Source organism: Rhinopithecus roxellana, chromosome 12, assembly GCF_007565055.1.
Source record: "Rhinopithecus roxellana isolate Shanxi Qingling chromosome 12, ASM756505v1, whole genome shotgun sequence".
NCBI lineage: Eukaryota > Metazoa > Chordata > Mammalia > Primates > Cercopithecidae > Rhinopithecus > Rhinopithecus roxellana.
In genome coordinates, this window is record NC_044560.1 from 93,570,686 (window position 1) to 93,590,965 (window position 20,280).

Consider the following 20,280-nt stretch of genomic DNA (forward strand, 5'->3'; position numbering starts at 1 on the left):
CTTTCCCGGCGCCGCCCGCTAGGGCCGCCTCTGCAGCCGCCAGCGCCCGCCGCTGCGCGCTGATTGGCTGGCGGGGCCGGCGGCGGCGCTGAGTGGCCGGGCGGATTCGCTGGGTCAGGGCTGCAGAGGCGCCTGGCGCACCCGCGGGAGCGGAGCCGCGGCGCGCTCGCCCCGGACGCCGGCCGCCCCTCCGCTCGCCCTGCTGAGCGAGCGGCCCGGGGCGCCGAGGGGTCCGCGCCGCGCGGGGCGCACCGCCCTGGCCGCCATGTGCTCCCAGCTCTGGTTCCTGACTGACCGGCGCATCCGCGAGGACTACCCGCAGGTGCAGATCCTGCGCGCCCTCCGGCAGCGCTGCTCCGAGCAGGACGTGCGCTTCCGGGCAGTGCTCATGGACCAGATCGCCGTCACCATCGTCGGCGGCCACCTCGGTGAGCGAGGCGGGCCCCGGGAGGGCAAGGGAGGCGCGCCGGGGTCCATGAGAGCCGGCCGGGTGGGCGAGCTCGCCGGGCCTCCCGCAGCGGAGTCTCCTTCAGGCCGGCACACCAGCCGCACTCCCGCTGCGAGACCTCTTGGGGTTGGAGAAAGCCGCTAACCTTCATAGCTTCTTTAACCACCACCACCTGCCCCGAGGCCAAGATTCGAGAACGCGATTTAATTTACTTAGGGGACTTCATTTTGTGAGAAACCCAAATTCACCTGAACCCGCCCGGGTGTCCGAGGAAAATCAGGCTGTTAAACCCCAAATTTGCAAATCCTGCTCGCATCAATACCTTGACAGTTTAGACTCTGAGGTTTCTAGAAACCCACAACAGATTTACAAAATTACGATTAAGATGACTGTTATAAAAAAGTTTTTTAGGAGTGTGTGAGCAGCAGTAATGTGCACCACATAGGATATTATTTCCAAACTAGAAAGCCACATATGGGGGAAATCTGAGAAAGATTTGGAGTCACTTCTCGAGTGTAAAGTGGGAGTGTAGACCTTTGAAGGGTTTAACTCATCCTTCTCCCTAGCAGCGTTGAATTCTGATTCCAGAAGAGTCGGGATTTCAGGTTCAGACAGTTCTGGCCTCACCGATCACTCCACTGCTGTGTTCAGGAGACTTTTGTGGGTAAGACATGGTTGTCATCTGTGGGTTTGACCTCAAAAGGTTAATTATTTTTTCATATATCCTTAATACAGGCCTCTCTGATTTAGGAATCCCTGACGCAGAAAACTCCCTCTGGCTTGCTGTTTGAGTGTCTCTGGGGCTCCATTGGAGGCATCCAACCATTTCAGGGAGTCCAGGACTCAAAAGGATTTGCGCCCAGTTCAGGGTGCATCTTGGGTTACTGTTCGCATTATTTCACTTGATCTTAGCCAAAAGGCCGAGAAGCGATTGCTGTTCACATTATTTCAACAATTATTTCTGGTTAAATAAGCTCGTAATTTGCTACTTTGCTTTGGCAGGGGAAGGAATTTCGAATTCGGAAAGACTACTTCCAAGTGAGATTTTGAATATGACCTGTTTCTGAGTGGAATATAGCGGTTATAGATTTTTTCATCCGTAAGTTTATTGAAGTCCCCTCATACTTAATATCAGATTGTATATCCTGTTGGAGAAATATACCATAAACATTAGGTACTTTACATTTAATCTACAACAATGTCTTTCAGCTGCAACCGGTACCCTCACTCCTTGATTTATTAAAACTCTCAGTTAATGTAGAAGTAGAATTCGGAACAGGGAATCTGCAGACGTGGATTCCTATTACAGCTTTGCAGTTAACAAGTATCTTGGCTTTGCTTTGGGCAAGCCACTTTATGTCTTTGAATCTCAGGATTCTCATTTATAGAAACTAAAGGTTAAGGTTCCTCTCACTTTAAATTTATGTGTTTCAGTATCATATTTAAATTATATAATCTGTTGTATTTCACCGACCTAGATTAAATAACATGTTCATCTTTCTACCCAGGATGAACTTTTTGCTTATTTATTTTACAGCTTGTAAAGATGTCTCTTTTTTGAGATACAGTAGCCAAATTCCACATCACCTTCAGGTTGTAGAACTGTCACAAATTCTGTAAGAGCAAGAAAATGCTCTGTATCTAAAACCGCATTTTAAAGGATCAGCCCTAGAAAAAGATAAAATTAAATGCTAGTGCCACAGGAAACATTCAAACCCTTTTGTTTAGTGTCTTAAATATTAATGGAATTCGTATGTGAAAATACCTTAATCTATTCACAAACCAGGAGTTCATTCATTTTTTTTTTCTCTTGCTCAGGCTGGCGTGCAATGGTGCCATCTTGGCTCACTGCAGCCTCTGCCTCCCGGGTTCAAGTGATTCTCCTGTCTCAGCCTCCTGAGTAGCTGGGATTACAGGCATGCACCACCTCGTCATTTTTTTTTTTTTTTTTTTTTTTTTAAGTACAGGGTTTCACCGTGTTGGTCAGGCTGGTCTCAAACTCCTGACCTGAGGTGATCCACCTGCCTTGACCTCCCAAAGTGCTGGGATTATAGGCGTGAGCCACTGTGCCCAGCCCGTTCTTTTTAACTACAGGAAAATCTACACAGCTATTTGCCTGGTCGATGGAGAAATTGAAGACAGTTATTTTTTGATGCAGTTTTAGTTTTTGTTAATTCCGAGGTAGCCCACACACATCACAAAACGTAGAACAAAACTATTAGATCAACAATTCTGCTGTCCAAAGCTGTCCAAAGATTTGTTATGGAAGCAGATTAATTAAAGCACAAGTGAGTCCCATGAGAATGACCTTGTCGGCTTTGTTCAGCGCTATAATAGTGGCTAGAATAGTGCCTTGCACATGGTAGGCTCTCAATACATATTTTTTTGATGAATCAGAATATGATCTCTGGTTCTCAGTTTCTTCTGTAGTCAAACTATAGAAAACCCTTGGCAATTTGCTGAGCCAAAGTATTTCTTGAAAAAAATTCCAGAATTCAACTTGCGTTGAAATACAGAAATATGTAGTTATGATGATATTGATACTATTTACTGTTTGAGAATTATAGAATGTGAGAGCTGGAAAGGAATTTCAGATCATCCATTCTAATTCCTTCATTTTACAAAGAACCTGAGGCTCCAAGAGGTGAAGTGACTTCCTCAATGCCATCCAGCTGGTTAACAGCAAACCTAAAGTTAAAAAATTTGGTCTTCTAATTTCTAGCCCAGTGATATGGAATAAGCTTCCTTTAGGATGTCTGTAGCCTATAGTACCTTTCTCAGAAGATGTGGAATTGAAGTGAATTGAGTTATGTTGAGGCTAGACAGTGACTTTGGAACGTAATTTTATAATTTAGGAAGTTCAGGTATCACCTTTACAAAGCCTTTGTGCCTTCACTCCTTTTCATTGCTTTTTTATGTTAATTTAGGAATATGGTGATGGAGTTGATTGGGGCAGGTATGGGCGGTGCCTCAGCCAATTGCTTAAATTCATTCCTGAGCTTTTCTCCCTGGAGGCTAGTGGGAGCCCAAATCCAGGGCTTAGAGTTTCAGGTTATATCTGGAAATAGGATTCAGACAAGAGATTACAAGTTTTCATGATTTTTATTTTTAATCTAGTAATCTGAGTGGGGAGACAGTGGGGAGAGGAAAATGATCTTTAGGTGACTGAAGCAATCCTGTAGAAAACAGCCTTCCTTCACTCTTTGCTGGGTGTAGCATTATATGAAAATCATGTCCATTTTTAGAAACAGCAAGTTCTTCATTCATTTAACAAATATGTACTAAATATCCTCAACCCTAGGGATAAAGTGATGAACGTGACACCAGAATGCACAGATTAATAATAATAATGGTCATAGCTCTCTCTCTCTCTGTATATATATATAGTGTTTATTCTGTGCCAGGCATAGGTGTAGCTTCTTTTTACCTATTAGCTCTTCTAAATGCCAATAAGGATATATGGGAATATAGCACCAGCTGGGAGTTAGGACCAATACTCAGTAATTCTGGTCTAAACACTGTCTCCTCTTTTCCACTCTATCCTTTGCATTGGTCTACACTGATTTCACCATGCCTGTCTGTGACTCCAGACCTTGCACTAAAATTCCCTCTGCCTCGGATGCCCACTGTTGCCTCCCACATGGTTCACCTTTATTCATCCTTCAAATCCAGCACGAGTCACTTGTCTCTAAAAAGGCTTGCTTGAGCTCCTTTCTCTGTCCCCAAGTAGTCCCTCTCTTCCATCTGCTGCCAAATAGCTTTGTCCATACCTTTTAAAATAGCACTCATCGTATTTTGCTATAATTTGTCTATTTATACAATTTATATTCCCCCTCCCTCTGAAGAACCAGGATTCCTCAAATGTGTGCTTCGTAACTGGTACGTAGTAGGCCTTCAGTTAATGTTTGTTGGATGACTGAATGAAGTGTCTTAAAAGCTAATTTGAAGTATGTGAGACTTACTGCAATGAGCTAAGGAGCTTCTGTGTGGGGGAGATCATGAGGGGATGTGTAAAGGACAGATTCACTAGGAAGAATTAAGTTATTTGTCCACCCACAGCTCTGTATGATTAATTGGCTCAAGAAACAAGTATAGTAACAAACTCAGGGACAGATACCCACCAAGACATAAAACGAGTCTGACCTGGAAATGAGGTTGTGTTACTGTTTGTCTCTTAGGAGCAGGATGATTCAGCATTCCTTCCCTTACATGCAGAGCTAAAACGTTGGTAGCTAAATGGCAAATTCTAGGTCAGATTCTTTAAATCAAGGTGTTCTTGGATCCTTTTACTTGGGTCTTTGTAGTAATCAGGTGAGTCAGATTTAAAAGAGTTGGGAATGGGTGGATTCTGACTACATTTGTATAAGAAAATGGTCTTACCTCAGATCACTAAAAGGCAACCAAAGAGAAAGGATGGACTCCCATTACTGTGCAAGAAGACACTGGCAGGAAAGAGTACCATGCTAACTTTTGTGCAGAAAACTTGATCTTTAACTTCAGTTCCTGCTAAAGGCTTGTGCCCGACATCTTATAATGCACATGATACCACTGTACCACACTCGTGGAAAGAAAGGTCAGGGAATGAGTACAAGCACCTACCATATATTTCCAAATAGACGTGAGTACTGCATGGATGTGCTTTACCTCTTGGGTCCACATTTATGTCTGTAGGCTCACCGCAAAGGCTGAGAGTGGGATGGATGTTTAGTTTGTTTCTAACAGGAGTTTTTACACCCCATGAACTATGTTAGGAAGAGTTTTACAACCAGTAGATGAGATCCTTCATGGATCTCAAAGCCCTGCTCGTAGATTTCCTTTTCTTTTCTTCTTCTTCTTCTTCTTCTTTTTTTTTTTTTTTTTGAGATGGAGTCTCACTCTGTTGCCCAGGCTGGAGTGCAGTGGCGCGATCTCAGTTCACTGCAACCTCCGCCTCCCAGGTTCATGCAGTTCTCCTGCCTCAGCCTCCCAAGTAGCTGGGACTACAGGCACGTGCCACCATACCGGGCTAATGTTTTGTATTTTTAAAAGAGATGGGATTTCACCATGTTGGCCAGGCTGGTCTCGAACTCCTGACCTCAGGTAATATGCCCACCTTGGCCTCCCAAAGTGCTGGGATTACAGGTGTGAACCACCGAGCGTGGCCCCTACTCCTAGATTTCTGAACCACCTGCTGCTGCTACCAGAACACTTCCACCAAATTTGTTGGGCCTGCTTGGTGGAAAGGAGTACAGCCATCACTCAGAGATGTTTGTGTCCTCTCCACCCATCCACACCTCCTTGCCACTCCCCTCACTAGCAGGGAGGACACTGAATCTACATACGTCAGTGCTAGCCTCATCTCACTCCAGCTACTTCCTTGGCCACTTGACCCATTGTCCCGAGAAACAATTATAATTTGGATTATAATTGTTTTTGGATTATAATTGGGTTTATATTGTTTTAACACAAACCTATAACATATTCTGAAAAATTTTTTAGAGAGACCATGTCTCTATAAAAATAAAAAATTAGATGGGGTGCGGTGGCAGGTGCCTGTAATCCCAGCACTTTGGGAGGCCAAGGCAGGCAGATCACTTGAGGTCAGGAGTTCGAGATCAGCCTGGCCAACAAGGTGAAACCCTGTCTCTACTAAAAAAAATACAAAAATTACCCAGGCTTGGTGGCATGCACCTGTAATTCCAGCTACTCAGGAGACTGAGGCAGGAGAATCACTTGAACCTGGGAGGCGGAGGTTGCAGGGAGCAGAGATTACGCCACTGCCCTCTACCCTGGGTAACACAGTGAGACTCCATCTCATATAAGTAAATAAATAATAGCCAGGCATGGTGGAGTGCACCTGTAATCTCAGCTACTCAGGAGGCTGAGGCAGGAGAATCACTTGAACCTGGGAGGCGGAGGTTGCAGTGAACGGAGATCACGCTACTGCCCTCCAGCCTGGGTGACACAGTGAAACTCCATCTCAAAAAATAAAAAATAAAAATTAGCCAGGCATGGTGGAGTGCACCTGTAGTCCCAGCTACTTGGGAGGCTGAGGCAGGAGGATCCTGTGATAGTGCCACTGCTCTCCAGCCTGGGCAATAGAGCGAGACCCTGTTTCAAAAAAAAGAAAACATGTAACTCCAGATTCCACTATGAGAAAGTGATAAATTTAGATTACGTTGTGTTGAGGAACTGACAGGAATACTGATTCTTCATTCCTGTAACTCTGTTATTAATACTTTAGTATATTTTATGTGTCTTAATCTTTTCAAGAATCCTATACATTCATTTATTTCATTTAACAAATATTTATTGAGTGCCCACTGTGCCAGGCATTGTGCTAGGCAGTAGGGATAAAATGGAGAGTGGGAACAGAGGCAGGCTTCATGCTCATTATTATGATTTTATTCATTTTTTTAATCCTGTCAACAGATATCTGTTGATGGCCTACTGTGTATAAGGTACTGTTTCTAGGCACCAGAATAAAGTAGGCAGAAATCTGTGCCTCTCAAGTAGATTACATTCTAGATGGGGAAAATAGAATGTAAACAAGGTAAATGCAAAGTATAGTATATTGGTGAAAAGAGCTAAGGAGAAACAAAGAAAAGAGAACATTTCTGGAGGTAAGAGAGGGGATTGCAATTTTAGACAGGGTGGCTGGGGTGGTCCTCACCCAGAAGATGATATCCATGTAAAGATCTGAAGGAGGCAAGGATGCAAGCCATTTAGATATCTGGAAGTCCAGTAGTTTAGGCAACAGGGAATAGCAAGGGGGCCAGCGTGGCAGAGCAGAGTGAGCCAAGATGTGAGTATCAGGAGAGGAGGTCAGAGAGGTGGGTGGGGAGGAAGCAGATACATAGGGCCTGGTGGGTCACTGAAGGACTTTTGCTTTTACTCTGGATGAGCTGGAATCCACTGACGGATTTTTTTTTTTTTTTTTTTGAGATGAAGTCTCACTCTGTTGTCCAGGTTGGAGTACAGTGGTGCGATCTCAGCTCACTGCAACCTCTGCCTCCTGGGTTCAAGCCATTCTCCTGCCTCAGCCTCCCTAGTAGCTTGGATTACAGGCACACGCCACCACACACAGCTAATTTTTGTATTTTTAGTAAAGACAGGGTTTTGCCATGTTGTTCAGGCTGGTCTTGAACTGCTGGCCTCAAGTGATTCACCCATCTTGGCCTCCCAAAGTGCTGGGATTATGGGCATGAGCCACTGTGCCTGGCCCACTGAAAGTTTATTTTATTTTATTTTATTTTTAGACAGAGTCTCGCTCTGTCACCCAGGTTGGAGTGCAGTGGCATGATCTCGGCTTACTGCAACCTCCACCTCCTGGATTCAAGCAGTTCTCTGCTTCAGCCTCCCAAGTAGCTGGGATTATAGGCACATGCCGCCATACCGGCTAATTTTTGTATTTTTAGTAGAGATGGGGTTTCACCATCTTGGCCAGGCTAGTCTTGAACTCCTGACCTCGTGATCCATCAGCCTCAGCCTCCCAAAGTGCTAGGATTACAGGTGTGAGCCACTGCGCCCAGCCTCCACTGAAAGCTTTTGATCGGAGAAATGACATGATCTGCCTAATGGGTCACGGAGCCATTCTGGCTATGCTGTTGAGAATAGACCAGAGGGACCAAGTGCAGAAGTAGGGAGGTTGCTTAGGAGGTTATTGCTACATTTCGGGTGAGAAGAAATTATTGGGCTAGAAGGATTTCAGGGGAGAAGGTGAAAAGTGACTGGCTTCAGGCATAGTTTGAAGACAAAGTGATCAGGATTTTACTACTGGATCAGATACTGGGTGTTCAGGAAGACTAGTCAAGGAGGACTGCAAAGTTTTTGGCCTGAGAAGCTGGAAGAATAAAATATGATATTTGCTGATATGGAAAGGAAGACAGGTATAAGTCTGGGCAGGTGATGAATATCAGAACTCAGTGTGAGTTGCACATTAAACATCCAAGGGGATATGTCAGGTAGCCATTTATAGAAAGATTGGGATTCAGGAGAAAGGCTTGGCTTGGAGCTATCAAACTAGGAGCACCTTTACACACCTATCAAGGGAGTGACTATAGATAGAGAAGGGTTCAGAGACTGAGCTCTGGTGCTTAGTGGGCAGAGTGAGTAGGAGAAACTAGCAAAGAATCCTGAGTAAAAAAAAAAATGAAACCCAGGAGAGTGGGTGTCCTGTAAGCCAAGTGGAGAAAGTTGTTCAAGAAGGAAGATGTGATCAGATCATGTCAAATGTTGCTGATAAGCCAGGCACAGTGACTCTTGCCTGTAGTCCCAGCACTTTGGGAGGCCAAGGTAGGTGAATCCCTTGAGGTCAGGAGTTCAAGACCAGCCTGGCCAATATGGTGAAATCCTGTCTCTACTAAAAGTAAAAAAATTTAGCCAGGCGTGGTGGTGCATGCCTGTAATCCCAGCAACTCTGAAGGCTGAGGTGGGAGAATCGCTAGAACCTGGGAGGCAGAGGTTGCAGTGGGCAGAGATCATGCCACTGCACTTAAGCCTGGGTGACATAGCGAGACTCCATCTCAAAAAAAAAAAAGTTGCTGGTAGATGAAGTCAGATGAGGAATGAGAATTGATTTAGCATGTGCATGTAGCATTGGCAGCCCCAGGAAGAGCAGTTTCAGGTAAGTGGTAGGAAAGAGTGAATCTAAACAGTCTAGGAGTTTTGTTGTAAAGGGAAGGTGAAAAACAGGATGGGAGCCCAAAGTGAGACAGGATTGAGAGGATTTTCTTTTCCTTTTTTTTTTTTTCTTTTTTTTGAGATGGAGTCTCGCTCAGTCATCCAGGCTGGAGTGCAGTGGTGCGATCTCGGCTCACTGCAGCCTCTGCCTCAGCCTCCTGAGTAGCTGGGACTACAGGCACCCACCACCACACTCGGCTAATTTCTGTATTTCTAGTAGAGATGGAGTTTTACCATGCTAGCCAGGCTGGTCTCCAACTCCTGAACTCAATTGGTTTGCCCGCCTCAGTCTCCCAAAGTGCTGGGATTACAGGAGTGAGCCACTGTGCCCAGCTGAGAGACTTTTCATAAAGAAGGGATACATAACGGTACATTTGTGTGTTGTCGTGAATGATCTAATACAGTGGGAGAAATTGGTGATGTAGGAGAGACAGGCAAATGGCAGGAGCAGTGCTTTAAGCGACTGAGAAGGGCTGGGATCTACCACGTATTTGGAGGGGTTGGTCTAAGCTAGGAGTAAGGATAGTTCAGCCATTATAAGAACAGAGAAGGTAATCTGTATGTCACAGGTGCAGGTGGGTGGATAGATGTGATAGTGGGAACTTACAGAAAAGGTCTTTTCTGATTGCTTCAATTTTTCACATTGAGATAGGAAGAATGAGAAGATGGGACAAAGTAATAAAGGTGTAAGATAAGAAGAGAAAGTGTGAAATAGTGTTGAGGTTGAGTGAAGGGACTAGGGAAGTATAATGATTACCAGACATTAAGGGTGTCCTTGAGACAAGTCAGCAGGTTTGTGTATTTTCTCTAGGTATGTTTCATTACAAAGGAGGGACATGAAGTAGAGGATTGGATCGGTCTGACCAGAGTAGTGGTTTACCTAAACACTAAGTGGGTGCAAGGATTTGAGGGTATATGCAGGAAGTGATCATGGTGCTTCCCTATGGAGTTTGAATAGGATAAGAAGGGAAGTTGAAGATATGAAGGGAGGGACAGTGAAAAGATGGTGGTACCCATGGATGGTAGCTTCTTATGGGGTCAATGCATAGCTGGGTCAATATATAGTACTAGAGGAAGCAAGCTGGAAAGCTAGGAGGAGTGGTTGGAGATTAGAATAAAGATTCTTGCACAAAGTCTGGAATGTAACCAGAAGTGGTAGCTGAGGTGGGATGGTGGAGAAGATCTTTGGAGAAAAGGAGGTCAAGACATTGAGAGTCCTTGGCATTGAAAGGATTCTTCATAGGGACATGGAAAGCACCAATATTTCTGACAGTGTGGGAGTAAGGAGCTAAAGCTTCAAGAAGAGAGGGAGTGACCTGGGCTCTGTAGACGACTTGCACAAGAAGGGGTGATGTGTTGTGTGGCCTGATGAGATTCAGGCTGGATATTTTAGGGAGGAGAGAAGGCAGAATGATCTGGTAATTGCAGTCAGGAGCAAGGAGGATATCTAGGCCCAGTAATCTGTGGCAAGAGGGGAGAAAACAGCCACAACTTAGAGGGCTGTTGGGGAAGCAGTGCCATTGGTGAGAGACAGGGTGCAAGCTGGACTCAGAAAAAGAAGGAAGGTGAAGGGAAGGCACATGGAAAAGGTTGAGGATAAGGGAATTTTCTGCCCATTGAGTTTCAGAGGGCAGAGTGGAGATAGGAAGAGGTGGAGGGTGGAATGAGAAAAGGCGGTGTCAATAGCAAAGACTTGGAATCAACCCAAATGTCCCTCAGTGACAGACTGCATTAAGAAAATGTGGCTCATATACACCATGGAATACTATACAGCCATAAAAAACAATGAGTTCGTGTCCTTTGTAGGGACATGGATGCAGCTGGAAACCATCATTCTCAGCAAACTATCGCAAGAACAGAAAACCAAACACCGCATGTTCGCACTCATAGGTGGGAATTGATCAGTGAAATCACCTGGACATGGGAAGGGGACCATCACACACCGGGGCCTATTGTGGGGAGGGAGGAGAGATGGCATTGGGAGTTATACCTGATGTAAATGACGAGTTGATGGGTGCTGACAAGTTGATGGGTGTGGCACACCAACATGGCACATGTATACATATGTAACAAACCTGCATGTTGTGGACATGTACCCTAGAACTTAAAGTATAATAAAAAAAAAAAAAAAAGAAAAGGCAGTGTCAGAGCCATGTGGGGTCTAGAGTCCAGGGAAATGATGTGGCATCAGAGACGGAGATTTGGATGACTGATATGAACAGAGGAGAAGGACTTGCTGAGCTTTGTCTTCATAGCTGAAGAAAGATCATGTTGTGAGGTGGCAAGGGAGATGAGGGAGGAAGCTTTGCCAGGTTCTGGGGCCTTTCCGTTTTATAGAAGAGGAGACAGAACCGAAGAGATTTTTGTGTCTTGCCAAGCTAAATGATAGCAGCTAAATAAATCAGGACTCTGATTTGAAGGCCAATACTGTATCCACTTTGCCAAATTACCTTTCATCTCATGTTGTTTCAACTTCTTGAAGGGCCTTTCCAAGGAGTTACTTTAGCCGAGACATTCTTGAACTCAGTGCCTATAAGATGCAATGTCTTACTGTTGATTTGTTTGAGAGGTGGAGATTATGAATTTATTAGTTTTCAACATTTCTTCAGAGCTTAGAGGCACGAGGAGTCAACATTTTCTTTCTGAAACTTTCCTTGATTTTTCTCTTTCCCCAGGCAGAGATAATCATCCTAACTGCTCCTTCCTCCTTTGCTCTCCCTGGACCCTGATGCAGGTCTGTTGGAGCACTTAGCACATTGTGTTACAGTCAGTCTCCTCTCTCTCCCACGGCTCCACGAGACCCAGGTGCTCTGCACAGAACATTGATAGCATTAATAACAACTGTGTGTTGTCTGTCTTAAATTCCAGGGATGTTGTTTGTTTTACTCACACCTCTCAACTCCCATGCCCAGCCCTTAAGACGGTGCTTGTTCCTTCCCTGTCAGTCCCTTTGGCTTTCACCATTTGATTGCACCAGGGCCCAGCTTCTGACTACCAGCACCTGCACCTGTCAGAGGGCTTTGTCTGGTACAGGATCCCATGTTGCCCACACATGTATTGCAAGCCAGAAGGGTCAGGAAATTAACACCATGCCCCTGGAGCAGCCTTAACCAAAAACTGAGTTGATGTGTAAACCACTTGAAATTGGCTGGGCCTGGTGGCTCCTACCCTGAGAGGTAGACATTATGAGTTTATGAAATCCCAGCAATTTGGGAGGCCGAGGCAGACAGATCACCTGAGCTCAGAGGTTCGACGCCAGCCTGGGCAATATGGTGAAAACCCGTCTCTACAAAAAATCAAAAATTAGCCAGGCGTGGTGGCTTGTGCCTGTAGTCCCAGCTACTCAGGAAGCTGAGGCGGGAGAATCACTTGAGCCCGCGAGGCAGGGGTTGCAGTGAGCCGAGATCATGCCATTGCACTCCAGCCTGGGCGACAGAGCAAGACCCTGTCTCAAAATAAAAACTTGAAATCATCAACTGCCTGGCCTCTCAGGTGGAATAGCTGAAGTGCATGTACTAAGCCATTTCCTAGAGTTCCTCAGCAGGATTCAGCTCTGGTTGCTGAGAGGTGGTAACTCACTTGATAAAGTATGTTTTGTTTGCCTCATTCCCTTTTCTATGCCCCTCCCAACGTTTCCTGAAATTACTATCCAAATAGACTACTTGCACTTAAATACTTGTCTGATTGAGCTTCTCAGGGCTTGACCCAAAGTAGGTGCTAAATAAATATGCACTGAATGAATATGTGAAACAATAAATGTGTTTCATGAGTGAAAAAGATGAGTATTTAAGTTATGTCTCTATCTTTCTCTGTGAGGAGACTATAATCTCCTGGTAGGCAGAGACTGTCTAACTCAACTTTGTATTCCTGCTTAATAGTGTGTTTGAGTCATACCAACCAGTTCAGTAAATGTTGAATTGAATTAAATCACCTCAAAATCACAGTTAGTGAAAAGAGAAAATGGCCACATAAATGTCTGTGCATTTTAGTGAGGTGGAGGTGAGATTTCTTTCGGCATTGTCACAAAGAACTTTAAAAGGGAAGGAGGAGGGGTGTGGCATCTACTTGTTAAGAATAAAAATAACTGTTTTACAAAAAAATGCTGTGGGTGGGATAGGAAGAAATAAGGGGAAAGGTAGAAACTGATGGAAGTGCACCAAGTCATGTTTGGATAACACATCTTCCTCATAACACAAGATAATCTGAAGTGCTAAGTAGATTATCTTATTTATTTATTTATTGAAACAAAGTCTCACTCTTGTCCCCCAGGCTGGAGTGCAATGGTGCGATCTTGGCTCACTACAACCTCTGCCTCCTGGGTTCAAGCAATTCTTCTGCCTCCCGAGTAGCTGGGATTACAGGCACCTGCCACCACCCCCAGCTAATTTTTGTATTTTAAGTAGAGACAGGGTTTCACCACGTTGGCCAGGCTGATCTCGATTTTCTGACCTCAGGTGATCTGTCTGCCTCTGCCTTCCAAAGTGCTGGGATTACAGGCGTGAGCCACTGCGCTTGGCCTACTCATGTTATTTATATAGTTGATTCCTTTCTGGTAACTTTCAGAGTTTCACTGCCAGCCACTGTTACATGATCCTGCTCAAATGTAATGGTTCTAAAAGCTACCGTAAGTGGGGTCCTTGGTTGCTATCATGCTTCAGTTTCCTGCTGTTTTCTTAATTTTTCTGCTTGTTTTGTACATGAAGGTTTTTTCTGGCGTACCAGACATCCATTTAGTATTGAAGCTTTCTTTAGTGAATCCAAGGATGCACACGTGTGCTCACATATGTGAGTGACATGCGTGCACAGGTTGGAGGGTGATGACTTATGTATCGACTTTGTGTAAATGCAAAGACATTTATAGTCAAATCTATTCCAAGGATCTGTATTATAAGGCACCTTTAATTTAAACGAGATAATATGTGAAAGTTCTTAGCAAATAACCTAAAACAATAGATGCTCAATAAAAATCTTGTCTGAATTCTAATCTGAACTATAGCACCTTTTATTATCCATGCCTCTGTTTCCCTCTATTGGTGTGATCATTGAGAATGGTTAAGTTTTAGAACTCTGCTTTCCAGTAAAGATTTGTTCGTGGCTGAAGCTATTTCTCTTTATCATAAAGTGCATTTCTTCACTATTGCACATACAAATACGTAAGTCTAGTTATGAAAAATTTTTTGTGTTTTTGAGACGGAGTTTTGCTCTTGTTGCCCAGGCTGGAGTGCAATGACGCGATCTCAGCTCACTGCAACCTCTGCCTCCCGGGTTCAAGCGATTCTCCTGCCTCAGCCTCCCAAGTAGTTGGGGTTATAGGCATGCACACCACCACGCCCAGCTAATTTTTGTATTTTTAGTAGAGACAGAGTTTCACCGTGTTGGCCAGGCTGGTCTTAAACACCTGACCTCAGGTGATCCACCCGCCTTGGCCTCCCAAAGTGCTGGGATTACAGGTGAGAGCCACTGTGTCCAGCCTAGTCATGTAGAATTTAATTGAACCCAATATATGAGTTAGAAAAAACAGACTCTGTTCTTTGGGAAAAGTTATCCTAGTTTTCTATCTTGTTTTAATACATTAAAATATTTCCAAATATAGAGAATTCAAAAGGAAATCAGAAGACAATTACCCACAAAAGTAGATTATTCTTTTTTAGAATATAGAGAAAATATTATTTTGGTTTCAAAAAGTTGATTTTAACTGGGTTGGCAATTGGTCACTGTCCTAACTTGTTTGAGGGCTGATCTTTTTTCCACTAATATTTTATTGACCTGTTTGGGGATAGAGTGGTCATTTTAGTTTTTTTTAAGTGGTTTGAGGCTAAACATAATAAATCTCAAGCCCAACCCATGAGTCTGGGAGACCCCAAAATATTCCAGAAACAACTCAGCTGCCTCTCCCTCTCCCCAAGTTAAGGTGATACCTAAGAGCACTAGGGTATTCAATCACATGGAGTCTCTGCTTGGCGGGCATGAGCCTCTGAGTGTTGAGGGCTTTCCTTCTGTTGACCAGCAACCAAGCAGAGCCCTGTCCTTCCTGGTATCCTGCATCAGCTCTTCATTCCCTTGACTTGAGGTCTGTAGATTGCAGCGGAAATGTTAAGGATCCTGGGAAAGGTGATAGATTAAGCTCCATCCTGTATTAGGTTCATTGGGTCCTTTCCTGAACGGAGATGTTAATGGTGAGAGGGAGATTGCTTACGTGGTTAAAGTCTCAAAATTTACAGACAGTTTTGCCAAGGGCCAGCCTTAAATCCAAATTGTCCTTGGCCATGGCTGTGTAGAACTGTTGCTCCCACTGAAGCCACTATGAGCAGCTGCTGCTTGTCTCCTACTACTAGAAATATGATGGCAGTGACAATGGCAAAGAGTAGGGGGCATGTGAAGTTGCCCATGGCAAGAATGTCAGAGCTAGGGCCAGGCGCAGTGGCTCACGCCTGTAATCCCAGCACTTTGGGAGGCCGAGGCAAGTGGATCACAAGGTCAGGAGAGCAGCCTGGCCAACGTGATGAAACCCTGTCTCTACTAAAAATACAAAAAAATTTAGCCGAGTGTAGTGGCAGGCACCTGTAATGCCAGCTACTTGGGAGTCTGAGGTGGGAGAATCGCTTGAACCTGAGAGGTGGAGGTTGCAGTGAGCCGAGAACACGCCATTGCACTCCAGCCTGGGCAACAAGAGTGAAACTCCATCTCAAAAAAAAAAGTCAGAGCTGTGTCAGTGGGCAAAGATTGTGATTAGTTTTGCAGCTGTGTCCCTAAACCTGTCACGTCCCTCTCTGCACAGGGCTGGACAGCCAGCATGCACAAGACCTGTCTAACTGCTTAGTAGAGCCTTTTAGGCTACACTTTAACCCATTCCATTCTTCATTTATTAAAGGCTTCAGTTGGAATGAGCCAGGCCCAAAGATTTACCTTTGGAGAAGAGAAATGAAGTCCTGGTAAGACTTCCTAGGTCTATGTGAATCTGCTCGTTGAGGCTGAGTTGTCTCTGTCCACTTGTGGTTGGTATTTCCAGAAATGATTGAATTCTTTTCTTCCCATTTAGAAGTTTGTTTGTCTGTGGTCTCATGTTGGGATTTGAAAGCCAGACGTTTTTGCTGCTTCTTGTTTCTCTAGGTCATGTTTCTGTTGTAAAGCTGTTTTTCTTGTGAGGTGGTAAAAATCTCCATAAATTGTCCCTACTTTGCTTAGTAGAATGTCTGTGTAGTAAGAATGCTAGTGCCTTGCATATGTATAGCATTTTATAGTTGTCAAAGCATTTTCACATACATTATCTGACTGTGTAATGTTGTCCTGGGTGTTCTGTATTTACTATCTTAAGCCACTTGAATATTTTTCTTTTTTCTCCAACCACTTTTGAGGCTGCTACACATGGTTTACTTTTACCTTTCATATTATTTCCCCCAAGGGCTGTAAGTGGCAATGGAATTTTTCAAAGAATAGTAAAAGCATCTAAAAGTGATACAGTTTTCTGATGGCAAAGTGAAGATAACTTGGATGCTCTTCATAAATCATCCCTGAGAATTAGGTTCCAGTTCCTTGGATTCACACGATCAGTGGAAGTACAAAAAACAGTTTATTGTAATGATTGTACCTACGCCTCCCCTTTTTAATCAGTGAAATATCTCCTAGCATGGGGGAAAGGGTGCAATTCAGAGCCGTAGAATAGTTTTGTGGGTGTTTTGTTTTTCATCTTTGTGCTTAGAGTTTTTGTATTGATATTATTCATCACCTGGTGGAGAAATTGTAACTTCATTAGCACCCTTTTTCCCCTAGAATTATGTGGTTATGCAGTATAATATCACTTACGAAATAGAAGGTGCTTTGGGTTAAAGCCTATAAAGTGTCTCTGTAAATTGTGTTTTAAAGGTTTTTTTTTGCCTGGGCACAGTGGCTTATGCCTGTCATCGCAGTACTTTGGGAGGCCAAGGCAGGAGGATCACTTGAGACCAGGAGTTTGAGACCAGCCTAGGCAACATAACAAGACTGCATCTCCCCAAAATTTTTTTAAAAATTGGCCAGGCATGCTGGTGCACACTTGTAGTCCCAACTAGTTGGAAGGCTGAGGTGGGAGGATCGCTTGACCCTAGGAGTTAGGGGTTGTGGTGAGCTGTGATCATACCACTGTACTCCATCCTGGGTGACAGCAAGATCCTGTCTCTAAAAAATAAAATAAAATAATATCATATATTCTTTAGAGCATTTTAGAGATTCCTTTAAGGTTAATTAGAGCAGACCAAGTATAATTCCTTGAACTAGCTTCTCATTGCCCTTCTCATTCCATATCCTGTCTGCATCATTCCATCACCAGATTCTGGGTACACCATAGAGACCTAGATAATGACTTAGAGTAATACAAGCCATAGGATGTCAGGACTGGGAGGGACCAAGAGAGTTGCTGTGAACCCATCTTACCCTTACATGCTGTCCTATACCATCCTTGAGTGATGAGCCTTGGCCCTTACATCCTAAGGGAGTGGAAAAGGATCCGTTTTGTTGAGCCCAGATCCATCTCCCTGTAACTTCTATTCAATTCAACAAACATTGAGTGCCTACCACGCAGCAGGCACTATTCTAGGTGCTGAGGATCCATCAGTGAACAGACAAAATAATGCTCTTACGGATATCTCTATCTCCTGGAGTTATAGAAGACAAGCCAAGTAATTCTTCTGCACTGAAGCCCTTCAGAAGCTTGAAGACTGTGCTCATGTTCTTCTGAGTCTTCACTTCAAGTTAATATTCCTATTTAACCCAGTGGAATATAGCATCACGTCTGCGAAGTGGATCGGTTGTCTTTGGATGCATTCTAGTTTTCTTTGATATTGAATTGAACTGATTTTTAGTAGATGGATTTTTCAGAAAGTTTTTTTGTTATAAAGTAATAAGTACTTGGAGAAATTTTGGAAAATACAGATAAGTATAAAATATAAAGAAGAAATTACCTGTAATTCCATTACCTACTGTTAAGATGTTGGTGTATTTCCTCTAGCTGTTCCCAACTTGTATCTGTTTATATAGTTGAGGTCATAATGCATTATTTATAATTTTGTATCCTGTTTTTTCACTTAACATTGACATTTGTGCATTATGTTGATAAAATCATTTAAATGGTTGCATAGCTGGGCGCAGTGGCTCATGCCTATAATCCCAACACTTAGGAAGGCCGAGGCGAGTGGACTGCTTGCGCTCAGGAGCGTGAGATCAGCCTGGGCAACATGGCGAAACCCCATCTCTACGAAAAACACAAAAATTAGCCGGGCATGGTAGTGCATGCCTGTAGTTCCAGCTACGGGGGGGTTGGAAGTGGGAGGATTACTTGAACTTGGGAGGCAGAGGTCGCAGTGAGCCAAGATCATGCCACTGTACTCCAGCCTGGGTGACAGAGTAAGACCCTGTCTCAAAAAAAAAAAAAAAAAAAAAGGCTATATAATATTCCAATCAGATATAAAAGAGTGGTAGGAATTCCTGAAGTAAGTTAAACTATTTCCTTTTCATTAAGCCTTCAGCCTCCCAAGCTACCACACTTTGAGTCATATTTGTCCTATGGGAAGGAAGGTGACTATATATCTCCTGTGGATTCTTTTAACCTAGATTATTCTTGATATGCTTTGTTTCTGCTCATTCCTTTGTGTTTCCTCATGATCATGCTCTGCCCATTTGTTTGGCATATAGGGTTGCCTATAGAGTTTCTTTGTACACCAGGATGTCCAGAGGGCCATTTTTTGAGGCTCTGTTCCTGCTAGGTTCAGTCTTGAAGAGTCTGTTGGAACCATTTCTTCTGGTGGACTAAATGATAGCAGGCACAGCACTCACTGTTGTCCTTGAATTGCAGGCCTCCAGTTAAACCAGAAGGCCCTCACCACCTTCCCGGATGTAGTGCTTGTGCGGGTACCCACACCCTCAGTGCAGTCAGACAGTGACATCACTGTCCTGCGACACCTGGAGAAGCTGGGCTGCCGGTTGGTCAATCGCCCACAGAGCATCTTAAATTGCATCAACAAATTCTGGACGTTCCAAGAACTGGCTGGACATGGGGTTCCCATGCCAGACACCTTCTCCTATGGTGAGTCAGCTTGAAATATCTTCCCAAATCACGTGCATCTCTGTTTTCGTTCCCTAGAAAACTTCTAGTATCTTTGTTGGTTTTGAATGTGAGTCTGTTAATTCAACATCTTGGCCTATCTGAAATCTTTATCCCGGCCTTTCTATCTGAAAGTGCCTTGGCGTCTTCCCCTCTGTAAGTCATTTATTAAATACATATCTGGCACACACGGTGTGCCAGGCAGCATGCTAGGCACTGGGCTACAGCAGTAAGCAAGAGGCTCCTGCCCTCAAGGCATTCCCAGTTCATCAGAGGCAGAGGACAAGTAAACAGGCAATTTCTGAGCAATGTAAAACGTGCCGTGATAAGAATCAGTACAGAGTGGTGCAGGAGTACATAGGAGAGCTCCCAATGGCGTTTAGACATTGAGGAAGGCTTCCTAAAAGAGCTAACATAAGCTAAGCTGAAGTTATCTAGCTAAGTGAAGGGAGATGGTGGGAGGGGGGTAATGTAACGAGAGAGCAGAATATAGAAAGACCCAGAGGGGAATGACCCCTGATGTGTTGGTGGTAATCTGAGCAGTTTGTAGAATGTTAAGCGAGACACAGCTGAAATATAAGGCTGGGAAGACAAGAGGGCACTACATACAACGTGTGAAGGAGGTGAGGGTTAACCCCGAGACTAACAGGAAGTTCTGGGAGGGCTTTAATCAGGGAGGTGGCTTGATAAGAGTTATAGTTCAGAAGATCACTTTGGCTACACTGTGGAGGAGGAATTGGAGAGGGGCAAAGTAGAGACGGGACAAGAAGCGGTAGGTTTTTAAAATAATCCAAGTGAGCAACGAAGGTCTAAACTCATGGTGGGAATGAAGATATGTGAACAGAGTCAGGAATTGTGAAGGTTGTAGAAATAATAGAACATGATGATTGATTTATATGGAGAGTTTGGAGAGAAATCAAGAGTGACTGGGTTTCTGATTTGAGCAACCAGAGGTGAAAGCAAACATTCGCTAAGACTAGAAATGTGGAGGAAAGAAGCTGATTTGTAGGTAGGAGGTGAAGGATTATAGGGGAAAGACGATTTCAGTTTGGGACGTGATCTGTCTGAGGTGTCTGTAGTACACACAAGTACAAAT

At 44.0% G+C, this 20,280-nt stretch overlaps 1 protein-coding gene across 1 annotated transcript in view; it reads left to right on the top strand.

Annotated features, from left to right (window-relative positions):
- The first annotated feature begins 128 nt into the window (after positions 1-128).
- RIMKLA (ribosomal modification protein rimK like family member A) overlaps positions 129-20,280 on the top strand; it is a 33,246-nt gene continuing 13,094 nt past the window's right edge. The window contains exons 1-2 of the mRNA XM_010371819.2: positions 129-428; positions 18,936-19,166. Of these exons, the coding sequence (XP_010370121.1) occupies positions 266-428; positions 18,936-19,166 (394 nt within the window). The 5' untranslated portion in view covers positions 129-265. The remainder of the gene's footprint in view (positions 429-18,935; positions 19,167-20,280) is intronic.